The 26,129-nt window shown below is 38.5% G+C and overlaps 1 protein-coding gene and 1 long non-coding RNA gene across 8 annotated transcripts; one reads left to right on the forward strand and one right to left on the reverse strand.

The window, feature by feature from the left end:
- Positions 1-34: 34 nt before the first annotated feature.
- Ctbp (C-terminal binding protein) lies at positions 35-26,113 on the reverse strand. 7 transcript variants are annotated; one of them, XM_072015782.1, is made up of 8 exons: positions 25,996-26,113; positions 7,382-7,825; positions 6,976-7,263; positions 6,700-6,888; positions 6,497-6,586; positions 6,132-6,288; positions 5,122-5,299; positions 35-4,753 (listed from the first exon to the last, which is right to left on the reverse strand). In XM_072015782.1, exons 2-8 carry the CDS (start codon positions 7,577-7,579, stop codon positions 4,420-4,422), a joined length of 1,434 nt encoding a protein of 477 aa, XP_071871883.1. In that variant the 5' UTR covers positions 7,580-7,825; positions 25,996-26,113; the 3' UTR covers positions 35-4,419. The 7 variants fall into 7 exon arrangements, with proteins under 7 accessions (XP_071871883.1, XP_071871884.1, XP_071871879.1 ...); XM_072015783.1 differs by lacking the exon at positions 25,996-26,113 and adding an exon at positions 25,109-25,493 and having other exon boundaries at positions 35-4,750; XM_072015778.1 differs by lacking the exon at positions 25,996-26,113 and adding an exon at positions 25,109-25,492.
- LOC139993760 (uncharacterized) lies at positions 9,360-11,361 on the forward strand. The gene is made up of 3 exons (XR_011801458.1): positions 9,360-9,451; positions 9,533-9,910; positions 9,985-11,361. It is a non-coding gene; the product is annotated as an uncharacterized lncRNA (long non-coding RNA).
- Positions 26,114-26,129: the final 16 nt, after the last annotated feature.

A 26,129-nucleotide genomic window follows, 5' to 3' on the forward strand; every position in this document is an offset into this window, starting at 1 on the left:
TTTAGACCTACAGCATCCACCACAGCACCGTTGATTATTGTACAAATATTGTATTTATTATAATTATTATTAATTATAATATTAATGTTGCTGTTTTCACCATCTTCAATTTTCATTATGTGGCTTTTTCTTTCTCAGTTTGCTTCTTTTTCATAATTGTAAAACGAAGGTGTTTTGGCGCCATTTCCATCGAACAAAAAAAAAAAAAAACAAGAAAAAAGAACGACCTCTCTACATATAATATATATATATATATATAATATATATTTATACATATATATATATATTATATTAATATATAATATATATAATATTCGTATGAGAACGACTAATTAAAAACGGATGAATGAGTTCTTTTTTGTTTGTAATCCCACAGCATCAGGACCCACATACTTTCTCGTAGAAAGAAGGGGGGAAAAGGAGGCTTCATATTCGCCGGCTAGTTGGTAATTAAGTGCGTAGATATTGGTTCACGAATCCTCGCATTAATTTACCTCTCTTCACAATTAAAACTATATAAAAACAACTCTCTCCATCATTTAGAATAGTATCTCCTATTCATTCGTCAAAATTCTCTCGCTCACGCTCTCGTTCTTTCTTCATATATATATATATAATGATGTATTTATAAGTAATAATATTCTTGAAAAAGAAAAGAAAGAAAACGTATGTATAATGTTCCTACGTTATGTACCGGTACGACTTGTTGCAGGGACGAGTTGACCCCCGATTCTCTATATTGAAGTCCTCTAAACAAACCTGCAGCTTTTTGGACCATCTCGTCACGCGACAAACGTACCACGTGTAGCGTGTACGTAGCGTATCTCTATTTAGAACTGTATAATGTCATCTCTGTCACACTGTATGTGTCTCTGTGATGCTTTATGTTTTCATTTCTTCTTTCTTTCTCTCTCTCTCTCTCTCTCTCTCTCTCTCTCTCTCTCTCGCTTGCTTGCTCGTTCGCTCGCTCTCTCACTCCTACATCGTCTCATATTTATCGATCAAGTGTTGTTCGGTAATTTGATCTCTACAACAGTTGGAATGGTTTGTCATTCGCTTGTGAAAGCTTCGAAGCAAAAGCTCGTGTAAGGTGCATATTTATCCCAAAAGCATCGATGAATAATACCAAACAACTCAGTCTATTTTTGTCTTCCGAACGACTTTAAATAATATTAAGAAATAAAAAAAAAAAAAAAAAAAAAAAAAAGAAGAAAAGAAAAAATCCTTTCATCTGACGTAATATACATATGTATCGATCATTGAGAAACAGAAAAATTAATCGTGTGTGTGTGTGTGTATATATATATATATATACACACATATATATATATATATATCACTTTTCTTCTCACAATATTTGCACTCCTTTTGAAACACGGACACGCAGTGTGTTGGAAAGTTGAACGCTTTTTACAACCGCGCGACAATTCCGAAATGGCGTCTAAAATTAATAACCAACGCCATTACGACGATCCGCAATTATACATGACGACGATTAACCATCGCGATAAATTTTACTTTCTCTCCGACAAACGAAATGATACAAAAAAAAAACCGAATAGATATGTGTGTCTCTAAAATAGATTTTTCATATTCTTCATTTTTTTCTCTTTTTTCTTTTTTATTTAATTATTATCATCGTTTTTAATAATCTTTTTCTCAAAAAATTGTCCATTTTGTCCTTTCTTTCATCTTTTTTTTTTTTCGTTTTTCTTTCTTTTTTTCTTTTAATGATTCATCTTTCGATAATATATTCAAGTGTTCGTAACATCGCATTTTTACTTTACTTAATACAATAATTAATCATATTATAATTATCAATTAATAAAACTTGTCTCTGTTCGTACTACCTTTCGCTCGTGTGTTCTTTCGTTCTCTCTTTCTTCCGTACACAATCTCACTCACTTAAAGAACGCTAACCGATAGGTATTTATTTTCTCTGAAACAATAAGTGGTTTTTTGTCCCTTTCAGAAAACACAAAAATACTCTGTATCAAAATGCCACTTATCGATGTTACCTATTATTATTATTATTATTATTATCGTTATTTACGAATTTAAACACTTCGGATGAAGATGCTGCATTCAATTACAGAACGTTAAGGCATTCGTGAGTGTAACTCGAAAAAAGTACAAAAATAGATGCCACAAAAATTAAAGACGACACGTTTTTCTCAGTTTATTGAAACAATTCGTCTTATTATACACCCGCGTTGATCCTATCGTCACCAATAAGTTTTTTTTTTTTTTTCCAGCAGTGAACAGCATTCGTGAAAAGGAGGAAACTAATATTTTATCTACAAAAGTCATATCATGCCCCATTCAAAAATATATCTTCCATTCGCTATCATTCTTAAATGTACAATAAAAAAATCATATTTAACCCTAAAGTTTATATTTCTGCAACTTAAACAATCTCGCATTTATATGTACACTTCAAATTTTCGCATGTAAAATAAAAAGAAAACTTAGAAAATTGGAAGAGTTAGAACAATCGGAATTTATAAAATTTCAATTACCAAGAGCAGTTTCTTCCCTTCTCACGAATACCATCATTTATACCTTCTTTACTAAGTTTCTCAATACATTTTTAATTTGTTTTACCGATCGGTACGTAAAGACAAACAAACCTTACTTTGATCGTACATATATATCGTAAGGCAATTGAAATGCGTCTGTTTGTATCGGTAATCGACATTTAAAAATATGAATAAATCAGGCATTCGGTTTTACCAAGTCCTATTTAGTACTATCAACAACATAGTGATGTACCACACGCTTGAGAATGCCCCAACGGTTACATACTTTTTTACAATTTCTTTCGTTATTTTTAGTCACTTTTACCACAGGTAAGATATACTACTGAGTTCGTATTCGTTTCTTTTTTTTTTTTTTCCGTTTCCTTTTGCTTTTGTCACGCAGCATTTTCATGATCTTTAAGTGAAACATAAAAATGTATCTGTGAGCAACTACATCTTCCATTTTAATGTAATATACTAACACTGAGAGTCACAACGTCCACGAAAGAAATAAAGTTTGTAAAAATTATTCAAGTTGCCAAATTATATATTTATATATATGCTCTCGGGAGTATGGTTCTCTTTTAGAAACAAAAACTAAAGAGCATGCGCGAACCCAAATACAGTGTGGCAAAATAATGCATGACTTCGCTAAAAACATGTTTCATGTTTGAAATGAAAGAATATGAAGGATTAAAACATATAATATATATATATATGCGGTGTGTGTGTGTGTATATATATATATGTATATATATTTATATCGAACAGGGAGGTTTTTCTTTTATTTATAGTATTAGATGTTTTCATAGGATACTAAACTATTATGTAGCGCAAAAATTACAAATGGAACTAATGCAAATACGAAATAAGAAATTCTGAAATTGTTTATTCCCTACGTCTCGTTAAACCTATTTAACTGGAAGCGAAATATCATTGATAAAACTTATACAGGATATTTAGGCTAAACTCGTTAATATGCTGCTTTTCAACTGTGTGCCAGATGTAATGTTCACCCATGTTTGATTTGTACTCTATGACTAGCCAATGTACTTCTCGATGCTGCAGGTATCATTATAAAAGGAAGAACTGATCATGGGCCTGAGGAACTAATTACCAATCTTGATCGACCAAAGTTTGATCAAACTTCGATAAAAACGGAATACAAAACACAAAAACAAAAAAATCAATGAAACTTCATTTTCCTTGTATTTGCTTTTTCTTTCTGTCATCATTTGTGTTGTCTAAAGTCACGTGCGGTTAAGTATGAAGTGAATTATACAAAATTACGACACAGAGAATTCTTACCCACCGTTTGTTATTTCCTCCTTTAGCCACGACATCTTATAAACTGTCATCATTACTGCCCAACTGTATTTGGTTTGGTCACAATGTTACATCAAATGCACTATTCCAGGAGTCCACCAAACGCAGACTCAAGCTCATCATACATGCGCGCGTCATTCACACGTGTCATCCATACTCTACGCCGACACGTCCGTAAAACACGTGTACACTCCGGAGAACACACGTTTTAAACGCACGCGCAGCAGCAACTCAAAACAAGGCAAACCTCGATCTTTCTCTCCTATTCATTCACTCTCTCTCTCTCTCTCCTTTGCGTTTTCTTCTTCTCCATTTTGTTCTTTCTTTCTCTCTCTCTCTCTCTCTCTCGCTCGCTCGCTCGCTCTTTCTTCCCGCCTACCCCCCGTTCTCTCATTTCACTCTTTCTCAAGGATGGATTCCCTCGAGTTCGTCGGAAGCAGCGGACAGATTTTTGGGGCACATCGTGCACGACACACGTTAGTCAATCGGCCATTTGTCGTCGGAGGTCGTGTGTGAATGGCTAAGGGAAATTAGATCGGAGGGTGGTGCTGGAGTGGACGTCGGGGGTTCAAGGTCAACGAGGGCTCGGTGCAGGTGGGCTTGGCCGGGGGTCAGGCTCGCTCACTATGCTGTGTGGTATACCGGTTAATCCAGCAGTAGGAGGAGCTGAAGTAGGGCCTCCAGCCCCACCGCCGCCTACCGTTGGACCCGTGGGGCCTGTAGGACCCCCGGCGCCTGCACCGCCTGCAGAGGAGTTCGGTCCGCCACCACCCCCACCACCACCGCCGCCGACGACGGAATGCCCACCAGGAGGTGGGGGTGCAGAATCGTGAGGAGTCGTTGAATGCGCCTGTTGAACGGGCAGCCCCCCGGAATAGTATCCGCCGTTGATCCCCTCAGGGTAGCTGCTGGAGAAAGCGAAAAGAAATTGGCCACTTCGATAAATGCCTTTTACAAAGTGCCCAATCGATCTTAGGAAATCCAAAGGTTCGAACGCTTCTAACCACGTTACTTTACACACTCGATTCTCTTTCCATGTAATACGAGTTAACATCTGCTTGAAAATCTGTTTCTGTAAAAATTACGATATCTTTTTCCCCGGTGTAAGAGAAACAAATGCAACGATACTAAAAAAAAGTAATACCCTACGCTGATTTCTTTTTTTATTGGTCTTTTTCTTTTTCTTTTTTTTTCTTTTTCTTTTTTTTTTTTTTTTTTTTCTCTCTCTTTTAAGTTAAGCTGAACTTTCTTTATTTAACATACGAACGAAGCTTACCCGGTTGAGGAAAGGAAGTATTCCTTGTTCACACAGTTTCGCAAGCAGTCGGGTATGCGACCAACGATAGCTCTTCGTATTTCACTGGCTGCCATCTCACGCAATTCGGTGCAGCTTGCATCGCTATAGAACGCTGCATGTGGTGTACACAATAGATTGGGTGCGTCTTTCAAAGGACCTATAGAACACATACAGAAAAATACGCTACTTTACTATCCCTTCAATATTCATGAATCAATTTTCACGCGCGCGCTTCACATTAAGCAAATCCAATAATAACGAAATCAAATTTGTATATATAAACAATGTACAGTAATATACATGAATGATCAATGAACTCATTAATATTGAATACACTATAATACTATGTTAATAAATCATTAAGATATCGTCATGTAATTAACACATTTCAGAGCATTGGATTATAAGATTGTTTCAAAAAATCATTTTTGCAGACGATATTCTAAAATAATACAATAATATGTTCAATATTATACTAATGTAATAATTATCCGATTTGTTCGGTATCGTGCTTTATATCAATACTTGTCCGCTATCAATTTTTTCTCTGTAATTATATTCTTGCATACATATATTTTGTTGTTGGTTGTGTTTGATGTTGCATCAACTGCTCATAGTTATTAGCGATTATATTTAATTTTTAAAACTCCTTTCGTTTCTTCTGTATATCAAGAGTGCAATGAAACAAAAATATCTGATTCTATATCGTAAACTGCGTAATATTGAAGTTTTTTTACACCTTGCAATAATTTATATTTATGATATGAGTAAAAATATATATATATATTTTTTTTATACTATCTATACGTACGAAAATTTGAAATTTTACATTTTGCATATCTTAAATATTTTTCTTTTTCTTCTTCTGAGCGTTACCTTTGTTGCATGAGCTTACATTATCCAATAGCGAAGAAGGAGGATCAAGATGATGAAGGAAAACGTTAGTTACATGAGAGAGGGGTTAGGTGGTATGGATAGATAAAACTCACACTGCGATGACTGACCCTGAAAAACATTGTATGGCTCATTTTCGTGTACATCAAGTGCTGCTGCACGAATTCTGCCTTGTTTCAACGCTGCGGCCAAAGCGTCATCGTCAACCAGACCACCCCTTGCTGTATTGACTAAGAAGGCGCCAGGTCTCATCTACGATATAAGAAATTAATGTGGATAAAATAAAAAAAATACAGAATTTATCACAGATAACTTTAATCTTTAACAAGGTTGTTATCTATATCATTATATATTGCATTGTTAGTGCAAGATACATTTACAAAAAGTAAAGAAATTTTCCTTAAAAAAAAAAAAAAAAAAAAAAAACAAACAAACAAACTTCAAATTTAGCCTGTAATACCTGTTTGATGGTAAATTCATTAATAAGATGATGATTGTGCTCGTTCAAGGTACAATGCAAGGATACACAGTCTGACTGGAATAGCAAATCCTGTAATAAATCATATAATTATAAGTTTTATAGAATATAACTGAGATTACTACACTATTACCTTAAGGAAAAAAAAAAAAAAAAAAAAACCAACAACAACATTGATATCAAACCTGTAATGTGTAGACCCTGTTAAGACCAAGAGATTTTTCAATTCCGTCTGGTAGATAGGGATCATAAAAAATGACAGTGAAACCGAAGGCTTTGGCACGCAGGGCAACTGCAGAACCAATCCTGCCTAATCCAACTATACCAAGCGTGTCACCCCGTATCCTTGCACATCCTGTTGCAGCTTCCCTGACCTAGGAGACATCAAATATCAAATTGGACTTTTAATACATTTGCAACGTAACACAATAAATATACTATGCACATTTTAAAATTCTCACCTGTTCTGGACCTGTGAATTTCTTTCCTTCGCGTACCATGTTTGCCAACCAATATGTACGTCGATATAAATTTAGAATAAGACAAAGAGTAGTGTCAGCTACTTCTTCAACACCATATCCAGGCACATTGCACACAGCGATGCCAAGTTCCCCTGCTGCTTTGACATCTATATTATCTACTCCAGATCCAATTCTTACAATGATTCGTAATGTTTTGAATTTTTCGAGATCTTCCTTTGTCAGAATTATAGTGTGCCACATTAGCGCACCTACTGCCTCATTTAATACCTACAGGAAGGTTATAGTAACATCTCGATGAATTATTACAAATAATAAAATAAAAGATATTCCTTAATCAAAAGAAATTTTAATAACACAGAATACACATCATAGACAGATAACTTACCTTTTCATGAATTTCTGATGTCGACTGTGCATCACAGAAGGCTACTGTTGCAACATCTTTGAGAATCGGCATTTCAATAGAACAGTCTCGACCATCTAACAAAGCCACTAATGGTCGTGTCTGAATGGGTCCATTTGCAATAGGACCCCTCAGGCTATCCATTCGAGGGCGTTTGGGCATCATCTTCCGTTTGTCCATCGGTCAAACAGCCCCCCCAATTTTTATATTTTTCACTTGTACTTTCAGTGTCACTAAGAATGTCTGCTTTCTTCCAAGGAAGTCCTACAGTCCACTGACAAGGAAGCCTCTGAGTATATCTTAAAATACAGTTTTTCACTTTTATGCTTTGTCACACAAATTGCTTCTCTAACACTGATTTCTGGTCGGTTTTTGGACAAGGACCGCCGAACCCCCAACGCATCACGAATTGTTGAACACCGTCTCCTGAAAATTTCAAATAAAATATTATTTAAGATATAAATCATTTGAAACCTGCCATACTTATATACATAACATAATAATATGTCTATTAATGTATGATGTTGCAATACAGTAATTAAAATATCGCTTATGCAAAGTCCACTAAGTAATAATAATGAATTAAAATTATTTATCATTTCGTAGTAATCAACTATACGTACATATTTTGCAGTTAACGTAAACAAAATTAAATTGTATTAGAATTTATTTTATATTATTTGATGTATAAATTATATATATTAAAAAGATAAAATTTGCAGTAAAATTTCTAAAAAGAAAAAAAAAATTGTGCCAATTACATTTATACCTTCGATAATTAAAATATTGAGAAAGAAAGCGCAATACGTATGAAGTACGAACTTCGGTCAATAAACATACATTTCGACGCCTTCATGAATTTCTTCGTAGAAAAGAAATCCATGTGATACGTATGGTTGCGAATATTTCACTCACGGATGTAATATCATGCAATGAATAGTTCGGCAAGATATCGGTACTCAGTTAAGTGAGAAAATTTAGCATTACTTTATATTACAGAAAGCGAAACACTTAACAGCGTGTACGAAACCGAATGTTTTAGGTTACCTTGAAACGCGCCGGCTTAACCTGCGCAGTACGCGTGTCCAGCACAATGATAGAAGCGCTTGGAAAATATAAGAAGTTTCAAGAATATAACGTAGGTGTTATGTCAAACAAAAATACGTATGAACTTTCTACACTTCGGTGTGAAACAGCGGTAAAAAGTATTGCACAGGACACACCATGTATCGAGAACGAAATTACTAGCTGGGGCAAATGTTTTCGGAACTGATAATAGAATGCCTGGCTTTGGTTAGTGGGTCGACGTTTTCAGCCCATTTTCGGCAGCAATTGTAAACCAATCATGATGCATTTGCACGCTTAATGTCCGATTAACTGCTTAGTAACTCATAAATTCTAGTTCTCAAAATCTTGGTATCTACCAATATGATCAATACGCAGGCAACTATACGAAAACAGAAAATATGTTCGGTAAGAGTCGATTTAGTACCCGGTGCTTTTATATGGCGGAACGGAAAAATGCTGAACCAGCGAAGTTCCATAAGAAAGTAGAGAAACTGACACGTGGCGCCCTCGTCAGACGCCGTCACCACACGACAATTAACCAAGATCCATCAAAAATGAATCAAACTTTCTTCAAAGTACCTCAATATAGTATTCTTGACAATTGGTATAACCTAGGCTAGTACTACTTCCGTGTAGTACTATAGAATATTCTCTGATGAACTACAATTCAAACAACCTTCTCTTCTCTGTTCAGAAATAGAAAATTCTACATTACTTTAACTGCTTTATACCAAAGAAATTGCGAACAATCATACACTTATCGTTATACCCTACAATTAATTTTCAGAGCGCGTTAATAATCGTCTTAAATAGAAATCCATAATGCTAATTTTTTCTATCCTGTTATGTCAACTATTTTTCTCATTCAATTTTTTCAGTGACACTCACGATACAGATTGAGATCTCGTTTGTTACAAGTGCTCGCAGAGATTTCTTCAGTGAGTTTATAGTAGTTGGCCCGGCGTAGCAGAAACATTCTATGTGGTAAGGTTAATATAAGATAAATGATACACATTAAGAATGTTTAATCTGTGGGTCAATACACACAGGCAATCGGAAACACAGTCCACGGAGAAGGCTACAAAATGAGATCGCTGCTGGCCTCAGCGAAAGCGAGGATGCGATACTAACGTAGAGTGCAAACCCAAGCACTTTGACTTGGGCACATGTTGTGCCAACTCAGCGAAAATGCAAGCTCATATCATCAAAAGGAGGAGAGGCAAGGAAGCGAGATTAAGCCCTTGTTCGACAGCTGGCAACGTATATCATACGTAATACACGTACGGTTCGTAACATGGAGGAGCAATGTGTCGAGGAAGTGCGCTCAGAAAGAACATTTTTATTTATTATACAGTTCCGCGCATGAATAAATGATTACGACGATGAAATATAACCAATGTTACTATGTTGATTATAATCTTTAGTTCCTCCTCGCACTTACGAGTAAGTAAATGAACAAATATTATAAGGCCTAATATTCAAATCTATCCTTTTTTTTTTTTTTTATTGTTTTCTAGATGATTTTTACGATATGAATTTGTATTATAAACCGAGGTTTTGTTAAAATCTTATCAATTAACGAATAGTACTTGGAGAAGCCACGCATCATATTGTATGTAATGTTTACAACTTATAAGGTTCGCTTGTCAACGTTCCTTACAGCAATGAAAGCTTCTCAAAAGTTATCAAAAGATATTCCAGAACGAGTTAAAAATTCATCGAGCTTTTAGAACGAACGTTTCGACTAAGCGGTCGAATTCAACCCTTTAGCTTAATCTCAGTGTGCAACAGAGTTTTTCGAGTTACAGATACAACGATGAAGGGTGGCGGAGAGGAAGGTGGTGTGGGAGATGAGGGGGGAGAGGGGAAAAGCAGAGCAAGGGTGGGGCAACGAAGCTGCCTGTGGGATGGGGAGCTATGAGGGCGAAGTTATCCAATTATTGTCTAACCTGGGAGCAACTTTACTTGGCGGAGAACCGTTGGTGGGAGGGAAGCTCGTCCTGCCAGCTCTCTCCCTTCCTACAATCGAGCCACGATAAAGTAAAGTTTGTTTCAAAACTTACCGCGCAGAGAGGTGACTAGGTTTTTGTTAGTGACACGTGAAATTCAAACGACTTCAATGCGATAATAATCGCGGCAAATTTTTTTATATCGACCGGCAAGGAGAGGAGGTGTATTCAGATTCAAGAAGGATCCCATAAATTAAGTCAAAGGTTCATTAATAATACGATCGCTACGAAACTTTTTCAGTGTGAACATTCAAGAATACGGCCAGCCACGTCTTATGAATATGTAATTAGGCAAAGAAGATATAGCTATTAATTAATTAAGAATTGCATTATCCTTAAGTTTAAATTTAACCTAATCGCAAGTTAGGTTAAGTTACATTATATGTTTACTTTGAGCACAGATTTCTGTTATTATATAATAAGAGTGTTAATATATTTGTAAAAGATACGTACATACATCTTTTATTCTTGTTTTTTGAAGTCACACGATATATATATGATATAACGATATTACAAAGGACGAATGTATTAAATATTCCGTGATAAATATTTCTATTAATATGCATAAGGAGTTAATTAGAATGAAACCATTTCGGTATAACAAAACCTTTATTATTTGAAATCCGGTATTAGGAATGCTCATTGATAGCGAGCTAAAAATAAACAAGTCTATTAGGAAAGTGCACTAGCGATAACATTCGTTATAATGACGCATATGGCATCGTGGAAACCTTTTTAAAGCGATGTATTGTTAGCACCAATAAATACGTATTTTAGGTCAGTTTTAAACATAAATCACGTCGTTATTTTAATTACTGTTCTAAATGTTGAATATTTATATTTTAACTTCTCTCATGTTTCTTGGATATATCCGGTATATTATGCACACGTAAATTTATCAGTTATAAATCAACATCAATTTTTAAAAAATTCTTCTACAAGCTCAGAAATTTCATTTAATTAACCAAAAACCAAAATCAATCTTCACGTTGCAAAGAATAAATTTTCCTTGTAACAATACATGTTCATCGATAAATGCAAACGAAACAACGAATTCGTTCAAATTACGAAATAAGAATAAAGAACATGAAAGAAGATAATCGTCCAATTACGATGATAAAAATCGACGCGCCATCTACGAGCCATCGAGATACAGGACAACGCGGCCTCCTCCTCTTTGTAGAAACAAAAATCGGTTGCACTCTGCGCAACGAACAACAGACGCTTAAATAAATACCCGTACCTGAAAAGAGAGCGAGAGTTTGTTCTAAGTTGTAAATGTAAAAAACGAACGAAAACGAAAAAAGAGCAAAGCAAACGGGTAGGTGGGGGGAGAGTGTGTGTGTGTGTGTGTGTGTGTGTGTGTGTGCGCGCGCGCGCGCGCGCGCGTGAGTGTGTGTGTGAAAGAGAGAACAGTAAAAAATCTGTCGAGTACTAGAATGGAGAAAGGAGCAGAAGAAACTTGTCCAATTATGATGACGAGTATCGGTGTCGGCGTTCGGGCATTCTCATCCTTGGGCACAACGGAATGGTCGGCAAAGGGGTAAAGAGAGGGGCTGTTGCTCTGGTACCTTCCGCCTCCACGTTCGTCTCTCCAGCGGGCAACGAGCGAACGGCCATGAGTGTAGAAAGGGAGGGAAGGAGGGAGGAAAGGGAGAAGGAGAAGAGGAGAGGCGACTACTTAAAGTTGGCGGAAAGTTTGGTTCGGCAGCAAAGTTAACTCAGTTAAGTTCTCCGCTCCTAAAGCGAAACTTCGGTTCTCCAACGCCTGCCCTGCCAGCCTGGTTGCCTGCCTCTGCCTGGCTTGCTCTCCATCCTCTCTCTTCCCTCCTTTTCCTGCCGTGTGCCTTCTCCCTTTCTCTGTCTCTCCCTTCGTCTCGCGCCCGTGCTTCCTACTGTCTTGGCCATCCTTCCTTCCTCCTATATCCATTCCTACGGTGCTGCACGAATAAGCAATGGTGTTTTGGAATTATCACTTTTCCGCAAACTTTCGTCACGATGTTTCGCCGTGACGATCGATTGGCATCGACCCGCGCGCGACCGGTGTCACTCTCGTTTGCCTTTTGTGCTACTCTCTCCGTGCACCGGTCGCGTCAATCTGCGGCGTAACCATTTAGGCCCAGGCCCAGGCCCAGGCCCAGGCCCAGGCCCAGGCCCAGGTCATCCATTTTGCAGCTGGAACGAGACGTTTTCACGTATGTACACGCGGATGCGGGTACGAGGGGCAAGACTTATTTTTTCAAAGCTTATATTCCCTCGAGCTGTGAGTGTTTGAAGAAAATTTAAGAGTTTCGTATGCCCGTTCTTAAGAGTGTTGCTATTAAGATGATTTGCATAAATTGTTGAGCTTTCGTATGGATATAAAGTTTAAGGTATTAAATTTAAATGACACAATTAAGACATCCTTTTCGTATGACTATTATCAATATGATCAATACATGATTTATATGTATGGTGTATATATAAAATTAAGATTATTGTATGAATTGTTAAAAGATTAAACATTTTGAAAAGATACACTTTATTAGATATAAGTCTTTGCGATTATTTCTTGTAATATTTCTGCATAAAAGTTCAAGGTCGGTAATTTATAAATTGAATTCCTTTGCTGTGGGCTAAAGATTTCAAAACACAGTATAAAATTTCACGTGAAAATGGTCAAAAGTAAAAGTGACTTGGAAACAGCTAGGTAAAGCCTGTAAACTTCGACGAGACGTTTCAGGAAGAAAGATGTTTCTCCCACTTCCCTGAGAACTCTACCCCCTCCCGCGTCCAGAGTGGCAGGCAACGATCGAAATTCCAAGACGAAGTTTACGAGATTCCAAGGAAAGCGCGAGTTTCGCTTGCGTTCATCGTTGCCTTTCTTCGCGTACGTACGTGTATAGGAGCTTGTAAGCATCGTTTTGTAACAGATACCAGTCAGCATCAACCGCGTACTGTCCCTCCTTTGATGGTACGCCAGAGCAAAAAAGAAACCGGTCGAGTCGGTACTTACGAAGAGGTTTAGCTTTCAGGGTTCATGTATGTATGTACATAGTTTGAAAAGAAGTTACGACCGTTCTCCTGGCCAAACGGAGGGAAAGAACTTTCCTGCGCCAATAATTTTTTGGAGCAAAAAATTATTCAGACGTGGAAAAGAAGCAGTTTCGTATTTAGATGTTTTAACTAAATTGTAAATGGTTTCGACGTTGCGCAAACGTTATTTCCCGGTACTTCTTGCACTACTGAACTAATATTATCGGCAAAATTTTACCAATCGCGACTTGCGAGTTATCAATTCTCTCACTAATAAATTCTCTTGGACAACAAGTCTAATAAAATAATAAAACAAGCAAAATTCTACAAACGAACTTAACAAATTATTCGACATAAAATTGTAAAAATTGTTTGTGCAGTGAAAGCTTGTAACAAACAACTAATTACTTGCCAATATTAACAATTAGTAGTTTACTAGTATTATTAACTAGTAAATTATATCAATCTTTGACGTTACATACATTAAATATATCATTATTCAATTATTGTGCAAGAGAAGACGCTTGCTATTCATTTGAACGTAGGATGCAAAATTATTAGAAAACACTATTTACATTTATGTACGTTATTACATGGATTAATTAAAATTTTTTACAAATTTCAAAAATGCAACTGAAAATGCGCAAGAACCGTCTTATTTAAAGTAGTAGGGGTGAGATAATTTATTTATAATAATTTGATAACGAGATTATGTAGGTAGAAATCTTTAAGTAAACAGATAATATATTTGAAGATCATAAGATACGCACGATGATTCATAGAAATGAAAGATAATACTTCGTAGGTCATACATATCTACGCGTTAAATCGAATGTAGTATGTATATATTTATGTGGAAAATTTTTGAAATGCTTTTTGCTCCATCATATCGAATTAACTGATTCTTCGTCAAAGAGAATAGATTAAATCCTTATTTCAATAATTTATGATAATACCAATAAATCAATTGATAATGTTTAAAAGAAAATACGGTAGCATTCTAATTACTCCTAACGTTTTTCTTAATAACGACAGCTTATAAATTATTGTATATATCGCTTATGTTCACGCGATATTTTTTTACATACTTGTTTACTATGTAAATTCAATTCATGAAGTATTGCTATATATCTATGAATCATCTCGAATTATTTTGAAGATAAGACTAATTCTTCCGTGCCGTTAATTCATTTAACATTTGCTCTTGTAACATACTAAAACAATTGTTTTCTTCCTCTTCGTAAAACCGAAAGGATTTGTAAATTAGTCCTGATATGATTTTTAGAAAATTTTAGCAAAATAAAGAAGAAGATCGAGAGAAAGCGGAATAACTAAGGAAAGGAAAAGAAAATAGAAAAAAAGGAGAAAAAAGTAATAAGAAAACAAGATAAACAACAAATGGTTGAACTCTGTAAATTCATTCGCCGTGTCGGCCTTGAGATCGCACTCGGTTCTACAAATGTCGATGCACATGCAAAGTGCGCTCGAAGCACGAACCTCCGTGTCTGCCTCCTCTTTTACACACTGATCGATATAGGTGCACGCATTAATAACTTGCTGCCTTTGCACCGTGACAGTCAAATCGGCTCACCCAGTGACTCATCCCGGCTCGCACGAGTAGTATTCGAGTTTGTGCGAGTCAACTTGGAAAACATTTGGCTCGCTACGTTTCAACGTCGTCCCTGGGCGTTTACCTTGGCAAACTATTCCTCGGCAGGAGTTACGGATCCATTCAAGCGCCGCGTGGTTCGTGTTCGCGCAAAAGGAACAACGGCGATAGCAGAAAAATTCAGCGTTAAAGATTCCCAAGTTGGTGAAAACTTTTAATTAGCCACTGACAAAAGGCGTCGCCAGTTACGTTCGTTGAACAAAAGCGATAATAGGAGCAACGACGGTAAACTGACGGTACAATCGTTCGTCGCTTCAAACTTTCAACCAGTAATAACCTACAGAGCAAAAGCGTGCAACAGAGTGTACGTGGGAGAAAGTACAAGAGCACGGACTCGTGTCGAGTCACTACACACATTCGTTGCATTCATATCTGAAACCTTGAAGACAGACAGAGAGAGAGAGAGAGAGAGAGAGAGAGAGAGAGAGAGAGAGAGAGAGAGAGAGAGAGAGAGAGAGAGAGAGGCCGACAGGTGGCGAGTGGAACGACTCGAGCACACGGAACGCTTCTCAAAACCGTTTAACATCCGTTTAACATCCCTTTAAGCGTCTCCATGCCGGCCGACGAGTGACGTTAAATCAGATCTGACCGTGCGCGCGCACGGTCGCGGTCCGTTCGAGTATTACGATGCAAAGAATTGTTACGGCATCTCTTGTACGAGAGATCCATCCATTCGCATAACTCTGCCTCACCACTGCGCCGCGCGGTCGGGTTAAGAAGGACTCGATCGAGAAGCATACATAAAAAGAACAATGCCAGTGTGGCTGAAGACATGTGCCAGCTCGTGTCTCCTTCTATTCATGGGTAGGGGAACGCGATGAATATACCCTTGTTGAGTTTCAAAGTTACATACACTCCGTCGATTTCGCCAACCCCTCCTTCTTTACGGTTCCCTATATCCTCTTCCGCTCTGAATCAGAATTTTCCACATAAACCGCGACAACTTTTCTTATTGTTTCCGCGCCCATTCTAGACGCGCTTCACGGAATAAATCACTTCCAAAGAAACAAAGAAAGTTGTTCGTAAAACCTTCCATACGCTACTACTACTGCACACTATGCCTCGCTGGATATATTAAAAATACAAAAGAAAAAATGAAAAGAAACAGGCTCGGTAGTAAAATCATTATTATCGCAAATACGTTAAAGAAAATGCGGCGAAGTTCAGCGAATCGACGACAAGATTACCAAACAAACCGGTTCGGGCTGAGAACCTCGTCGTTCTAATTCTAGTTAAGAAGAAACTTAGCGAGATATTAAATTAATTTGAGCACGAACGCAGTTAGGACAGAATTTTCCCATGCGAGATCTATCCAACGAAATGAATGATTTCTAGAGGCACGATAATCTAAAGAACACATCGTTCGGAGAAATACACAATACTTACATACATACATACATACATACATACATACATACATATATATATATTGTACGCGCTCGACGCGTTGATTAGCACAATATCTCAAATCAATCGAGCAAGGAAGGACTAATAACTCCTAGAGAAATGATAATCCATTAGCGAAGCGTAATGACCTATAACCCATTAGGCGCAACGGTTACATGGAGAACAAGTTCGTCCACGTATTAGAGCGGCCAATTTATAACTTACTTCACGCTCGCTGGCGTCCCCGCGTAAGAACGTCCGAGAACGGCTCAAGTATGTGAGAGAGTGCGCGTATAAAAGCGACCTCACGGGGCCGCAAGTATATACAAACGATTTTCTCTCTCTCCTCTGTGCGCGCGATTCACCAGCATGGAAGCAGCAGCAGCAGCAGCAGCAGCAGCAGCACCGATGAGTGAGTCCCGCGTACACTTATTTTCTCGTGGATGTGCCCATACACACCTACGTGCGTGCTTGCTACGTAATACGTACGCAGAGGACATAAAACTTGCTTCTCGTGTCTTCCCCGTCGCTCTTTTGCCTCCTTTCCCGTTCTCTCTCTCTCTCCCCCTCCCCCTTTCTCTTTCTGCTGTGTGATCGTCCCCAACGTTCGTCGCGTCAGCTCGACCTATGCGCGCGCGGCGCACACCTATACAGAGTTACAGCGGGTTAGGACAAGTGCGTAGAGAGCGGCAGAGAGTAGTTTCATGGAGTTTAGTTCCTCGTAGTGGATATGGCATCTTGACTCCTAGTAGTGGAGTGTGGCAAGCAATGGCCGGCCCGATCGATGTCTCGGCAACTTCCCACCCTCGACAGTCTGCCCCTCTCTTCACGACACGTCCCCTCTCACCCTCGCCCCGCTTTGGCACCCTACTCTCCGGCTTTCCTCATCCCAACCGTCAGACTCCCCGTCTCGCCCAACCACCTCCCGCTGTCCCCATCCTCCGACACATCGAACTAAATCCCGGAGCTGCTTACTGCTTCCAAGTCTGTTTACAATGGCGATGCGCTACCCCCATTATCCTGGGGTCGTACTTCACGTTCGGACTACATCACCTCGATGACGACAACGACGAGTTTCTTTCTCTTAACTTTGTATATTTCTTTCGAACGATCCACACCTTTTCTCCCCCACCACTATCCAATATTCACGTAGCAGCCGTATCTCTATTTGTTTTATCTCGTTTATAGCGCGATTCCTGTAATCTGAAGTATTTCAGACATTTCCAGGTATATACGCGTATAGTATATTTAGCTCGGTCAATTTACTGGAAGATATTCCAACGACCGTAGTTATGTACAGCGTACTGTGGGGACCTTCTTTGACTGAGCAATGAATACGGAGATACATGATGCGCGTCCGTTACTATCGAACCAATTACATCTCGGTATCCGAGTGATCTAAATGATTGAATACTAAAGCATAGTCGATAATTTAAAGAAGAAACATTGGTAATAATTCTTAAATGCGTATTAGAATATATGAGACGTATTTGCATGATTACAAATAACCAATTTGTTGCAAGTATGATCAATGACGTCGTTTCTTTTGCGTGTTCCAGACGCATTGTTCCACGTTATTTACGTAATACATGTGCATTTATCTATTATTATAGCTATCCATGTCCGTTTTCCGCAAGACTGGCAGAAACGAATAGCAATATCTATATTTTCATTCCATTGTACAGGCATTGTAGAAATCGATTGCCTGTAGCCTGAATAGCATAGCAGTAATTACGCTTTTCCCTATTCTCGATTATTTGTACAAGAAGAAGCGGCCCATGACGAAAAGAAATCAGGGTGCATACGAAACAGTTTCCAACGTTCCGCTGGCTGCTCGCATAGAAATTGTCATATATCTTTTTCGCGAATCTGTACGACACGCTCTAGTATCTATCGAATACCATTTGCGAGCGATACCGGGCCACTTAGTAGTGGAGAAAAAAAAAAATGCCATTAACTCCAATCTCGGATTTATAAACGTTTCTCTTTCTGTAGGTTTCTGCGCTCTAATATCCTAAATGAAAATACCTCTTTTAATCGACTAATTTATAAATAGTATTTCTGTGTTCTTTTCAATCGTGCTCAAACGTAGAAAACACTCGTATATTCAACGCATATGATTACTATGAGACGAGTTATTATCCTTCTACATGAATACAATTGTAACGAAAAGCTTCGAGTCGACATATCCGGTAAAATTACTATCTGTCCGAATCGCATACAACTGGCAGGAAACGGCGAAAAACGTGCCCTCTATCGTGTAGATTTTTGATTACACGACATCTAACGGAAAGCCCCGTCCTCATGATGCTCGACGAAACTTGAGCGACGAAACCGAAAAGAGGAGGAGAAACCTATAGCTCGTCTCTCTCCCCTGAGAGAAGTATAGCATACCCAATAGTTGAGTCAGGTCAGTTTGCTAGCCTTACATAAAAGAGGCTAAGTAACGACGAGGAGAAAGAAGATAGGAAACGTTATAAGATATACACACAGGATGAACAGGGCAAACCTGAAGAGAACAGTGCTGCGGGAGAAGAGAGGCATCGAGGCAAGGAGAGTAAGGGCAACGAGAGAACGGGTGGGGGCACCTGTTACAACCGACCAGACCGTTCTTTCGCTCTCCCTTTCCCTCTTTGTCGTGCACTCATCCACATGCCACTTAGGCTGTTACATTGAAATTTCTACGGAACGATCGGATATATACAGCGCTTCTAAAATGAGCGAACAAATTTTGAATGTGTATACTACTATCGTAAACGTTTCGTCCATAACGGGACAAGATGAACTGTTCGTGCTTACTATAGACAGAGACTACTACTACTACTACGCGAATCGTTTAAACGATACGTACGTGTTTTGACTTGTCGATACATTTATGTATATAGGGTGTTCTAAAACAGAGAAAAGCATTTGGGATCTAATAGGATAATCTGGTTGCTTCTAATAAAATTTCTAAAATTTTATAATTAAAAAATAGAATAAATATTATCATTTTTGTACGTGTAAAATAGGTTGCCGAGCTTTATTTTTAAATTCATATTAAGGTAAGTTTCCATATAAAAAATATAATCTGTATTTTTCAATTTTATTAAACCGATGCAATGCTAATTTAACGTTATATGCACACTCTATGATTTTTACAGTTACTTCACTTCCTTACATAAGTAGTACCTACCTGTCACCTACAAGACAACTTGGAGGAAAGTTTGAATGACAATATATATAATATATTATAAGCTTTGTGTAATTGTAGTCATCCGATAAAAGTTGTATTTCTCGTTTCAGCCGATTCCTGCGGGCCTTAACGATGTTCACCTTGAGGATGGGAAAAGATCCCATGGACACGGAGGGGAAATACTCCCTTTCGAGTTATGGCTATCTTTTGTTTGCGACAAAGGTTTGCAAGGATAGCCAGCTAGTTTGCAAGCGTTTAAAATTGAAATAAGTCTTCACCGTTAACGGTTAGAAATGGTTTTCTTTCCTAACAAAAAACTTCTCGCAGGTTCTCAAGCTACTTTACTAGTCAAGAGACTAGGATGTAATTTGAACATTGGCGACGATAGCAGTGTAAACGAACAACTGTAACTACCTACAAGTAATATATTCGCATAATTGGATCTTAACCAGCATCCGTTAATAATCTAATCGGAGTAACTATAATGGAGATAAGTTATGTACGATTAGGTGTGGTAGGCCAGATTAAAGTTATTTCAGATTTTTCAAGGACTATTAATCACAGATATTTCAAGGTCGGTTTCACCTTGTCAACCGAGGTCACATATTCCTATCATGTCCATGTAATACAGGTACCCCAAAATACGTTCTGTGAGATAAGGTAAATTTTCCTTAATCGTTTGTAAAACACTTTCATAAATATCAACAAATATTTTGTTATCACGACTAGGTACTTGTCGTCAATATTTTTATAAGAGTATTTCGTAAACGACTAGCTAAAACTATACTCTATTCAACTCGTTAAATGAATTCGGGACATAGGTTAAAACAAGTAAGTATTCACAATGATTTTATAAAAAGAAAGTCAGTATGTTTTTCTTCTAAATCAGAAAAATCCCTGTAACGAACAAAAAATGACTGCGACCTATAAAAAAAAAAAAAGTCACTTCCGCGGCTGTGAACGTGGGATCTGTCCCCCATCGTGAAGGTAAACAAAACGCACTCGAAAAGCTTTGGTCGTTTATTTTAGAAACAGCCTGTAGAGCGCCGCTTCTCTCTGCAGCCCGTGGACAATCGACGTAACCACTCTCTCGTGCCTTTTACCGCACTTGTACGGATCCCGGACGAAGTGTAACGATGCCGAGAGATCGATAATAACCGCCGCGGTTTGGTTCCACCCGAGCCTCGTACGAGACAGGGACACTTTTTTCCTCCCCCCTCTCGACGGTCCTGCTATCTCTCTCTTTATCTGGCCAGCTTTCGTCATCTCTCCTCCCGTTCCTCCTCGTGGCGATTTCACGCTTTAATTACGCGACAAAAAATGACGGAAGAGCGACGACGGAGAACAAAGCCTACACAAACTTCGCTTGTGCATCCTTGTTTATACTTGTCCGCACGTTTTATTTTTTTTTTTTTTTTTTTTGAAACTTTTATTTTCCAAATAAATGTTTATCCTTCGATGAAAATAATAGCCATCGCTGCGTTAAAAAGGAAAAAAATCGGAAATCGATTATCCGTAATGGTACATTTTAATTTAACTATAAACGTTCGAGCAACTTAACATTCGAAAATACGGCACTTGTTCATTTTTCGCATTATCGCGTCATTATCAGTGCAGGCGATAACATTTCTGAAGAGGTACATAGGTGTACGTGGTGTTCCTGCAACGCATCTGTATCCCATCGAAGACTATGCAAGTCGTGTAACGAACTGATTTAGCTCAGCGCGCGTTATACGACAATATACGACAAATATATAATACGACAAACAGGGAATATAATCGAGCAAATTTTACAAACGCTTGAAATGTTGCTCTTATTTCTTATTTGTGCTTAATAATAGGTACACGATAGATAGTTTTGTAAAAAGAAAGTGACAGCGGATTAGTTTCGTGTTTAGGAGACGACATGACGTTGCTTTCGAGCGATACATAATCGCAACATACGTATCTTTCTGTGCGAACCGAGTCTCAAACAAACAATAACAAATTCATTCTTCCGACGACCTCGTGGCTCGCTATAAACCATGAATCATCGATAAGTAGTAAACCAAATGGCAACAAAAATTCTAAGCCACGCACCATCCCACGACCCGTACGAGCGACATATTCCTTAACCGAATTGAACGCGATATATGACCCGATTATGTCCAACCGTCGGTTAACAAGCACTAAGACTACTACTATCGATCTACTACTTAACGAAACCAAATACCGAATTATAGTCGATATCTTGCAAGTAACATTCTGTCATAATAAATACTATATATATATATATTAGAATGAATATATATTGTGATGTAGGAATTGTCAGACAATTAGCAAAGAGAACGCGGAAAAAGAAAGGGAGACGTTAGGCGGACAGCAAAGATATTCTTGCGAACCGAGAGGGCCTAAATAAAGGAAAAACGCGATTGGACAGTGACGATGGCGCGAAAACCGACCTCCTTCGTCAAACTGAGAACGACTTAACTTTCTCGAAGGATAACGCCTTGCCGTTTCCTTTCTCCTGGACGATTGCAGGAGATGGATTTACGCGGCGCCAACGAGGAAAACGTAAATATACGCGATGCCGCGCGCATACACACGGCCAGCCGTGAGTGGGTTTCTAGTAAAAAGAAACAGAAGTGTCGCGACGTGAATACAGGTCACAACATCGCTGAATAAGCAACCGAGCGCGTGTATACCGCTGCTCTCCGCGTTCAGCAAATTACGTAAGGCCAGAACAGGAGCTCGTTTAAATACCGACACAATCAACGATGAATAAGTTACCCGTGCATGTGGCGCGCGCACCGGCGCGGTGAAACGAAATAAGGGAAACGTACGCGACGCGTTCGTTCCATATTCGCGTTAAATTCGGCGAAAGTTACGCAATCCGACATACCGTTTGGCGCCGACGTCCTTTAACACTTGCTATTAGCCATCGAACTATGCGTACATACCGAAATTTTCCACTACTTTCGCATCATTTCTACATTTTCTATTTCACATTACAGTACACACGAACATCGAAAAGTATTTTTTTAATTCCCCACCATTCTTTTCCCTTTTTCTTTTTTTATCGTGTTCATTTTGTTTGTATAATTTTATTATTCCAATGTTAGGTGATCGGAAAACGCGATGTCACGCTTCTAATATTTTGCAGTCGTTCGAACCCTACACATTTCAGATTAGTAGGTCGTTAGCATGCTTTATCGTTTCGAACGGAAGCTTGTTAACCAAGTCCAGACAAGAACATCGAACTCGTGGAAAAACCAAACCAGTGCGTGTGTTGAAGTTGTAGTATAAGTGGCACTGATTATGTTACAAAATATTTTTGAACTTCACTTGTGCATGCACGAAAATCCAGTTATGTAAACTTCGTGGTTATGTCATTTTTAATTTATAAATATTCCTTTTGTATATTACTTTTTAATAAATAATAATCGCAAAAATTGTATCAAGTTATTATTAAACCACGGAAGGACCATATAATTAATACTTAATTGTTGTTCGTATTATAATCTTTCTCAATAAAGAAATGAAATAACATGATTATTCTTTTTCATCCTAACTCTTCGTTACTTCACAATGTTAAGAAAAACTTTCTTTCTTTTTTTTTTTTCTTTTTTTTTTTTTAATTAGAAAATGGTAAAAGAAACGAATAAAACCAATTAAAAAATTGAGGATAGATGGAAAAAATCGACAAACTTTTAAAATTAATTAAGTTCGTTATATTAGTTGTGAACGCTAAAACAGTCGTCTACAACTTTGTATTGTAAGAGAAGCAAGCAATATATGAAATCAATCAAAGGATGCGGGTTGCACGAACGCGTATAAAAGATTCAGGCGACAACAGCGGGACACTAGGAAACAGGGCGGAAAAAGTTGAGAACCACTAAGTGCGTTCGCGGTGTCACCCACAAGCACGAATGATAATCGTTTTCGCAAAAGTTCGCTCGAACTCTGAGAAGGATGCTAATTTGTAGCACGAACGTGGTGCGATAATTAGCGACGCGTGTAAACGCGTTCTTAAATTATGTTCTCGCTTAAGAAAATTCTCTGAGATAGCGAGCGTGTGTGTGCGTATGTAAGTCTCTGGCGTGAAAAATGCAAAACACATTAATATGGTGTATATCAAGAGATAAATAGATATGGAGAAGACAGGCCTGTCGACGGAAGGAGCGGGAGATACAAATGAATGATATTCTAGAAGCGTCTATCCAAATGGCGGTCAGTCGCATGATACGTACACTTAGCGGAATAAATGATTTACATTAGACTGTACTGCACCATAGGCATTTCGCTCCTCCGGCATGCTCTTCGAACGGCAAATCAAACATTTCCAGTAACGTGATTTATTAAAATGTAAAGAGGAAACATCACGCGAACTTGATTCGACCGAGTTCTCATATACGCGTAAGTATACCTGTGCATACACAGATGGACGAAGATTGAAAATTCCCTGCGAATGTTTCTTTTCATAAATGAAATTTCAAAGCGTACAACGCAAAGTGCTGCCACCTAGTAATAATTCATAACAATTTTCATACTCGTCTGATATGTCAGAAAATTCGCCTGGTTCGCACGTGCGTTTTATAGCGTAACCATAAATCGAAGGAAAATCGTACGATTCGTACCACGCGGTAATTTAACCGGTGCAGATTTATTTCGAATAAGCACCGTTATTATACTCCTTTACGTGTCGTGATAAAACAGATAAGACGTTTAATTACCCATTGGAATCCTACTCGAATATTAACATATTGTAATGAACTTGCATATTATAGTAAAGAATGTTACGCGTCGATACGTATAAACAAGTATACCGAGGGAAATGTGAGAAACACGAACATGTAACGTTTCATCGGAAAGGTTGAAGCGTTGCCGAAGGTCAACGTCAAGATACGATTACACACAATTCAGTGGAAAAGAGAGTATTTAAGTGTCGAATAGTTCGGGTTTCGTGAGGCACGAGTCGAAAACTCTGTGTAAGTTTTTAAAAGTTGAAAAGTATGGGTAAAAGAGGAGAAAAGATAGAATAATCGGGCCAGTGGCGAGAGCGGAGGGCTGAATAAAAAGAAAGGCGCGTGGCCGTTGCTGGCGCGGCGTCTCCCGCCATATCACACTAGTCAGCACACTCGCACACTAAGTGTCATACATTCGCCATATACATATAGAGAGACGGTGGAACGGTTAAACGAAGAACTATGTATGCACTGTATTGGTACGTTCAGAGTAGAGACGGAAGATAGAAACGCATACAAATACACACGCATGAACCCGCGGAATTTTCTCCGGTGCGTGTGTGCACGCATGCACCGTGCACACCAGGGGCCGCGCGAGCGACGCACACGGCGTATACCGAGCCTCTCGGCGGCGCGATCTACGTGAGAAAAACACTGACTAACCTGTCGGAGGCGATTCTCCCAGTATTCCTTGGTCCACGGTACTCCTGGGTACTCGTGTATTTTCACCGGCTACACTGCGATCACCAAACTATTCACTCTCTCACACGGCGTTCTTACGATTGTGTCTCGATCGGGGGTATAAGCGCGGCGCCTTGACTCTGTATTACGATTCACACGGTTCTCGCGGCGTCCACGGGTGACTTCGAGCCTCCCGTGGAACGATACTCACTCGGATACGGGCTCTGGGGTCACGCGCGCCCGCCCGACGCCCCAGTTCTTACCGAAAATCTCTCGATTCGACGAAAAAATTGGTCGACAATGCGCGGAACTACGTTCGCGACTGTCTCCCTCGCTGGAGGAAAATGGCGGCCCCCGGCCATCCGAGTGACTCGCGCGCGCCACCGATACTCTCCGTCACCGGCCGAACATATCCGAATATCACCGATCCTTTTCGAAGCCTCTACCGAACGGTTAAGTTAAATATCCGCTGAATTTTTCCAACAATTTCCAAAAACCTTTTATCCAAAATAGTCTCGTTTTCAAGATTTTACTTATCGTTATATCTAATCACAGATGATAAATGTTTCGATTTTATATTTATAAGCAGAACTAGTTTTGTTACAGGGCCATTAACTTCTTCATTCTGATATCGTGCATTTGAATTATTTAATGTTTACGAGAAATTTATACGCTTTTGTAATGGAAAGAATCCATAAAAATTTTCTATTTAATTAGCATTTAAAATTAAAAAGTATGGAAATAACATGTTAATATTAGCGAATAATCGAAATAAATTTTTTTTACGAGGGATGCACATGTGATTGTTTAAGATTACGATTATTTAACTGAAACCGGAGATTCTAATAAAGAATTTTTCGAAAGCTCACCTTTGTATAAAATCTTGTACACTTTGCGAGGGAAAAGCTGCACATCACATTTCCAAAACATTCAATCACGCGTACGTTATTAGCATTTTCTATTCAGTTACGTTGCACTCGGGTTACACGTTCAAATTTCGCGA

Source organism: Bombus fervidus, chromosome 13 (assembly GCF_041682495.2).
Source record: "Bombus fervidus isolate BK054 chromosome 13, iyBomFerv1, whole genome shotgun sequence".
Classification (NCBI taxonomy): domain Eukaryota; kingdom Metazoa; phylum Arthropoda; class Insecta; order Hymenoptera; family Apidae; genus Bombus; species Bombus fervidus.

Coding starts and splice junctions, on each gene's coding strand:
- Ctbp (XM_072015782.1), bottom strand. CDS start 7,579: ATGGACAAACGGAAGATGATGCCCAAACGCCCTCGAATGGATAGCCTG. Junction 5,300..6,131: donor TCAGGGTCAGTCATCGCAGT/GTGAGTTTTATC, acceptor TGTGTTCTATAG/GTCCTTTGAAAGACGCACCC. Junction 4,754..5,121: donor TACTTCCTTTCCTCAACCGG/GTAAGCTTCGTT, acceptor CGCTTTCTCCAG/CAGCTACCCTGAGGGGATCA.